Source organism: Phoxinus phoxinus, assembly GCF_949152265.1.
Source record: "Phoxinus phoxinus genome assembly, chromosome: 21".
Classification (NCBI taxonomy): Eukaryota; Metazoa; Chordata; class Actinopteri; order Cypriniformes; family Leuciscidae; genus Phoxinus; species Phoxinus phoxinus.
This window is the reverse complement of record NC_136896.1, coordinates 340,001-347,500: the sequence shown is the minus strand read 5'-3', so window position 1 is coordinate 347,500 and position 7,500 is coordinate 340,001. Positions and strand designations below refer to the sequence as shown.

The window sequence follows — 7,500 nt, the reverse complement described above, 5'->3', positions numbered from 1 at the left end:
GACTTTATAACTCACAATTCTGACTTTATAACTCGCAATTCTGACTTTATATCTCGCAATTCTGACTTTATATCACAAAATTCTGACTTTATAACTCGCAATTCTGACTTTATAACTCGCAATTCTGACTTTATAACTCGCAATTCTGACTTTATATCACAAAATTCTGACTTTATAACTCGCAATTCTGACTTTATATCACAAAATTCTGACTTTATAACTCACAATTCTGACTTTATAACTCGCAATTCTGACTTTATATCTCGCAATTCTGACTTTATATCACAAAATTCTGACTTTATAACTCGCAATTCTGACTTTATAACTCGCAATTCTGACTTTATATCACAAAATTCTGACTTTATAACTCGCAATTCTGACTTTATATCACAAAATTCTGACTTTATAACTCGCAATTCTGACTTTATAACTCGCAATTCTGACTTTATAACTCGCAATTCTGACTTTATAACTCGCAATTCTGACTTTATAACTCGCAATTCTGACTTTATATCTCGCAATTCTGACTTTATAACTCGCAATTCTGACTTTATAACTCGCAATTCTGACTTTATAACTCGCAATTCTGACTTTATATCTCGCAATTCTGACTTAATCACAAAATTCTGACTAAATCTTACAATTCTGACTTTATATCACAATTCTGACTTTATAACTCGCAATTCTGACTTTATATCTCACAATTCTGACTTTATAACTCGCTATTCTGACTTTATATCTCACAATTCTGACTTTATATCACAATTCTGACTTTATAACTCGCTATTCTGACTTTATATCACAAAATTCTGACTAAATCTCACAATTCTGACTTTATATCACAATTCTGACTTTATAACTCGCAATTCTGACTTTATATCTCGCAATTCTGACTTTATATCACAAAATTCTGACTTTATAACTCGCAATTCTGACTTTATAACTCGCAATTCTGACTGTATATCACAAAATTCTGACTTTATAACTCGCAATTCTGACTTTATATCACAAAATTCTGACTTTATAACTCGCAATTCTGACTTTATAACTCGCAATTCTGACTTTATAACTCGCAATTCTGACTTTATAACTCGCAATTCTGACTTTATAACTCGCAATTCTGACTTTATATCTCGCAATTCTGACTTTATAACTCGCAATTCTGACTTTATAACTCGCAATTCTGACTTTATAACTCGCAATTCTGACTTTATATCTCGCAATTCTGACTTTATCACAAAATTCTGACTAAATCTCACAATTCTGACTTTATATCACAATTCTGACTTTATAACTCGCTATTCTGACTTTATATCTCACAATTCTGACTTTATATCACAATTCTGACTTTATAACTCGCTATTCTGACTTTATATCACAAAATTCTGACTAAATCTCACAATTCTGACTTTATATCACGCAATTCTGTGATAAATAGTCACAATTAGGCTACCTTTGTTATTTTTTATTCTGTAGTGGGGAAACAAGCTTGCATAGTTTGTACTTCATTACAAGCCATCATAAATAAATAAAAATCCTTTACAATTGAAAAAAAGAGCTTTGTGAACATTCTTCTAAACGTCTCTTTTTGCCGAGAACCACATGATGTGAGTAAATAATGGAACAGCCACCCAACCATTTAAAGCGGTGTTGCACTGACGATTTGATAACGTTGTGTGTCGTTAGCTCATGTTTCCGAGCGCCAGTGTTCCGGTAAGCGTGTGTTTGTGATCAGCGTGTGTGTTTGTGGAGAGCAGAGCTCATGAATGCTTCTTTGTGTGGTTCAGCTTCTCTCTCTGCTAGTTATTGCCAGGTAACACTAACCAGTGCTCTGTTCAACAGCGTTCCCAGTGCACTAAACTCTCCTACAGGCCTGTGTGTGAAAGCTTCACGTTTGCGAGCAGGAGCCGGTGTAAAGTGAGGTTTTCTCCGGTGAAAAGAAACCTGTCTCTCTTTTGTGTTTATGTTAAGCGGTCGGGCAGCTGCGTCTCGTGAAAGCCTTCGCTCCTTTACGCCGCTATTGTGTAAGCTAACCGGCTGGGTTTGGCAGTGTTAGCGTGTACGAGTCTCTGGCAGAGGAGCCGTGGTGTTCCACGGACTATAAACTCTTGGCTCGCACTGTTTAGCTTCATTTCTACATGTGTTTCACAATTGGATCTGTGATGTTTCTGTTGCCACAGAGTTGGCTGGCCTTGTGAACGCGCCTAGTTGAGTTTGGTTTGGCCCGAACGCAAGATGGCGTCGCTAGCAAAGCCCATATGACTAATTGATTCGCTGCAACTTCCAAAAGCCCTGAAACCCTCGCCGGGCTGATGAGTCGCTGCGGTTTTACTCTTTTCTGGAGGGGTTTTCTACTCAGGCTTGTGGTTTTGAGAAGATTTGTGTTCAGAATGAGCTGGCGTCCTCTAGGCTTGCTACGATAGACGGTGTTGGCGGTGTTAGGTTACATCACTTGCGCATCGGCACCGCCCACACTGTTGATTTTTTTATTTATTTTTTTGGTAGTACAATAATTTACTTCAGTTAGAGAACAGACACTATAGTTAAAAACTGAAGTTGTCTGCTTGATAAACCGTGAGCTGAACGAGAGTCGCGGCACAGATCAGCAACAGGAGCCAGATCTCATTAATCAAGAGAGTGAGGAACTGACTCACAAGGTGATGGCGGAATATTTGGTGTCAAAGCGAAATATAAAATCGCCTATTTAAGCGAGTTTGTCATTGTAATGTTTTGTTTTTGTGTTCTTCGTGAAGAATAATAGGCTAATGAACTCACCATTCAAGCAATCCGCCCCGGAATTGGCCCTAATTTAAAAGTGAAATTCTTTTCAGTGGATTCCTATGGTAGGATTAATTGAAAAGCGTGAGTCTCCGGGGTCGGACGCGAGCGAGAGTCTCCGGGGTCGGACGCGAGCGAGAGTCTCCGGGGTCGGACGCGCGAGCGAGAGTCTCCGGGGTCGGACGCGCGAGCGAGAGTCTCCGGGGTCGGACGCGCGAGCGAGAGTCTCCGGGGTCGGACGCGAGCGAGAGTCTCCGGGGTCGGACGCGAGCGCGAGTCTCCGGGGTCGGACGCGAGCGAGAGTCTCCGGGGTCGGACGCGCGAGCGAGAGTCTCCGGGGTCGGACGCGAGCGCGAGTCTCCGGGGTCGGACGCGAGCGAGAGTCTCCGGGGTCGGACGCGAGCGAGAGTCTCCGGGGTCGGACGCGAGCGCGAGTCTCCGGGGTCGGACGCGAGCGAGAGTCTCCGGGGTCGGACGCGCGAGCGAGAGTCTCCGGGGTCGGACGCGAGCGAGAGTCTCCGGGGTTGTCTGGGTTAGGGCTGAGTGAGGACAGCAGTTCCTGTAATCTGCTGTGTGTGCCCGAGGGAAATGTGCCGCTCGCTGATTGCCCTGAAACGGCTCTTAATGTCGAGTCTCGTATCCGAGACGCTGAAGCCAGTCTCGCCCTTCAGATAGAGGCTTATCGTGTCCCATGAGTCCCGGTAGATATCAGACACACTCGGTGTGTGTGTGTGTGTGTGTGTGTGTGTCGCCACACGCCACATTAAACATGTCACGACACTCCTCTGCTATAAAGGAGGATTAGATCTTCTAAGTATTTTCTAAATTCTGTGTTGTCAATTTTTCTGGATTCCATTTTAATGGTTTTAATCATCAAAAAGAATCTTGTCAAAAGAATATAATCATAAAGCATTAACAAGTTTCACCAAATTATCTATTTTTATGGCCTATGTAATAAAAGCCAATGATAAGTTCAGCAGTGACGCGTGTCATGGACGGTCTGAGAACCGTGAGGACACGTATTTCCAGCAGAGATCACATGACCTGGAGTCCACAGCACAGAGCTTCTCCTCCTCATCGCCGGGTTAGGGTTGTGCTCCGCATAGAGCTTCACCTGACCCGCTTCATTAGCAAAACCTTCATCACAGGCTGTTCTTGACTGACTGCTGTCCAATCAGAGATCAACACAGAGCGTTGTTGTCCATCAGCAGTGTTCTGTTCCCTGAAGATGATCTCACAAGTAACGATGTGAACTGAACACGTTACGCTGCTTGACGAGTCTCTCGTGTTCCCTCTGCAGGGTCAAGAGGTCATCGGGGTCATTCCCTCTGCAGGGTCAAGAGGTCGTCTGAAGGTCGTCGGGTCAGCGCTGCACTTGAAGGATGAGCTTCACTAGATCTCGCCTGCACTGGAATGGACTGTGGCAAAGATGTGTGTTGCCATGGTAATTATTCACACTAAAACACTGGAAAAGAAGGCCGTCGATGATGTAGCGTCCAGAGAGCCTGTGCCGCCGGTAAGAAACGCTTCTGGGGTTATCTCGGGCCTCATGCATCATTTACTGTGAGTAATGACCGTCAGGAGATAATCAGCCGATCACAGCGGCGCTCCAGTGCATGAGATTCATTTACATTACAATCAGGTTTAATAATGCTCAATAGCGCACTGTTTGTTTGTGTGAACCCAAAACACATCATATTTTCTGTATCCACCTTATTTTAAACATTAAGAGCCCGATATAGTCTCGTCAAGTCACCTTTATTTATATAACCCTTTTTACAGCACAGAGTGCTTCAGAGCTTTACAGAGATACCAGGAAATACTGCAATAAAGTTTGTTTGTTAGACAATAGCGCCATAGTCCAGCTTAAGGAAGTTTAGTGATGGTTAATTTTTGTTGTAAACAAGTTATTAATTTAGTTAACCCTCATGTGGTGTTCAAAACCCTATAACACCGGTGTTCTTCGCGGGTCAACATGACCGGCCTATAAAAAATAGCTTATAAATCACTCATTATACCATATTTTCACCCAATCTTGGATTCAATCTTTTTGTCAACTTGTTCTCTGTCAATTAGGACTGGTTTTATATTTATATTTGCAACACTTGGGTGATAATATAGTATAATGAGAGATTTCTAAGCAATTTTTGTAAGCCAGTAATTTTGACCCGGGAAGACCACAACAAGGTTGCGTAACAAGGTGACAAAACTCGGCCTAAAAAAGTACGAAAATTGTCAAAAAACATTTGAGAAGTAGTTATACACTTTGCGAACAGTCACTAAGTTTCAGTCCAATGCCATAACATTAACTAGTATTTTTGGGAAAAAGAAAATCTTCTCCGGGTCAAAATGACCCGAAGACCACATGAGGGTTTTTAATTTATATATATAGCCGTGATGTCATCGTCCAGCTCAGTTCGGTTCTCATATAATAGTGTCAATGCAGGAGGTCAATAATATTGTTGAATATTAATATAATATTGTTTTACTGGAAAAACAAACTGGTGTGACATAATTTAGAACAAAATCAAGACAAAAAAGTTAGTGTCTGTGTCTGTGTCTGTGTGTGTGTGCGTGTGTGTGTGCGTGTATGTCTGCGTGTGTGTGAGAGTGTGTCTGTGCGTGTGTGTGCGTGTGTGTGTGTGTGTGTGTGTGTGTGTGTGTGTGTGTGTGTGTGTGTGTGTCTGTGCGTGTGTGCGTGTGTGCGGGTGTGCGTGTGCGCGTGTGTGTGTGTGTGTGTGTGTGTGTGTGTGTGTGTGTGTTCACGGTTCGTCAGACACAGCTGTGCATCATTGAGCTGAACTGAGTCGGATCGCTTGACTCTCGAGTGTGTGTACACATATCTGTGCTAAACGTGTACACCTCTAACACACACACACTGGCGGTAACATCTAAGAGTGTATTAGCCCATGGCTAGTGATAGACACAGAGTGAAGAGTGTCGAGGTTTTCCTCTGATCTGTCCGTGTGTTTCCTCAGCATGAGCCGCCAGCCATGAGCCAGGCCCGCCTCTCCTGTGGAATCATGGGTAAGTGCAGAAACTCGCTTCCTTCATTTGTTTCTCATAAAACTTCTCCCTGTTCTGCATCCCTGATGATCCCCGGCGCGTCCTCGGCGTATGCTAGCACTAGCCCCTAGCAATGGGCTAGTCTTAAACCGCTCGCAGCCCAAGCGCTGACCAATAGCAGCGGATCTCCTGCGATGGCACAGAACGCTTGCCGGCCGCAGAGCATGCTGGGTAGGCTGCTTTGGTCTCGCTGCGTGCCTCTCTGCCCTCAGACGTGCTTCTGCCGTCCCCAACTGAACATGTACCATTCAATTCACATTTAGTTGTATAGCGATTATCACAATACACATCGTCCCCAAGCAGCGGCACAGTGATCTGTGAGCAGAGGTGACGGGCTAGGCCATTCATTCCAGAAATGTACATGTACAAAATCACAGGTAGCTAAAAATGTATTAATTTAAACTATGTATTATATTGACATGAACGCCGGTCCTGAAGGCAGAACTTCACTTGCCCGGCCGGACACACAATAACACACAATAACACACAATAACACACAATAACACACAATAACACCGCAACGAGAATGATTCTGCATTTATCTAATGTGAGTGCACGGGGAATAATAATAATATAAGACTGCACACACACACACACACACACACACACACACACACACACACACACACACACACTGCACAAAGAAACTCTGGTAAAAATTCTAAATGTGTTTTTATATTTATAACATGACAGATTGGCAGCATCACTCGTGCAGGAGCCGAATACCATCATCACGACACTGACACTGAATGTGAAGTCATAATAAAGACAGTTCTTGTTCAGTTTCAGCTGCAAAAATAGTTCCAAACAAACATCACTGAGGAGAATATCGCTTCAGAATAAAGTATATTATTTACACAAAATATAATAACACTAATATTATTACACATTACACTACAGGGCCGTTGAATGCTTGAATCTGATTGGTTGACGAACGTTCTATGGTGTGCAATTATTTTCAGGGATGCGCAGGGCTAAAGTAGTTCCGGCAGGTCTTGACCGCATCACAGCTCCATATCACTGCGCGTCGTTCACTGCAATAACGGAAGATAGGAGACAATTCATAACAAGAGGAACTGCAGCCGCTCGATCAGTTCAGTGTCTAACTTCACAATCGTGTTGTGTTGCAGACTCTGCTTCTCACCTGTGTGTGTGTGTGTGTGTGTTGTAGACACTGCTTCTAACCCGTATGTGTGTGTGTGTGTGTGTGTGTGTGTGTGTGTTGTAGACACTGCTTCTAACCCGTATGTGTGTGTGTGTGTTGTGTTGCAGACTCTGCTTCTTACCTGTGTGTGTGTGTGTGTGTGTTGCAGAGTCGGGCCGGTGGCCGCAGGGCGGTGTGTGTGGCTCCAGCCTGGAGAGCCTGTGGGACGGTGTGTGTGAGACGAGCGGTTTGCTGCGCGATCTGAGTCTGAGCGAAGCCTCTTCTGCTAGCAGCGCCGCCCCGCCTAGCAAACGCCAGTGCCGCTCGCTGTCCTGCTCCGAGGACCTGGACGGCCGGTCGGCGTGGCAACCGCAGGGGTCGCAGGGGTCACGCGTGTGGACGGCGGTGGAGAAGCGCAGATGCTACAGCGGAGGAAGCGTCCAGCGCTCGGCCTTCGCTCCGGCAGGGTTTCCCAGCATGCAGCGCAGCTCCAGCTTCAGTCTCTCCGAACC

The 7,500-nt window shown here is 44.5% G+C and overlaps 1 protein-coding gene across 7 annotated transcripts in view; it reads left to right on the top strand.

Annotated features, from left to right (window-relative positions):
* Positions 1-7,500, top strand: part of fam53b (family with sequence similarity 53 member B) — a 21,300-nt gene that overhangs the window by 11,022 nt on the left and 2,778 nt on the right. For 4 of the 7 annotated variants that reach the window (XM_079594510.1, XM_079594509.1, XM_079594511.1 and 1 more), the window contains exons 2-4: positions 4,079-4,294; positions 5,757-5,805; positions 7,158-7,500. The exon at positions 7,158-7,500 is cut by the window's right edge and continues 202 nt beyond it. In XM_079594510.1, the coding sequence (XP_079450636.1) occupies positions 4,208-4,294; positions 5,757-5,805; positions 7,158-7,500 (479 nt within the window). In that variant the 5' untranslated portion in view covers positions 4,079-4,207. The remainder of the gene's footprint in view (positions 1-4,078; positions 4,295-5,756; positions 5,806-7,157) is intronic. The other 3 variants (XM_079594513.1, XM_079594515.1, XM_079594514.1) reach the window with 1 other exon arrangement.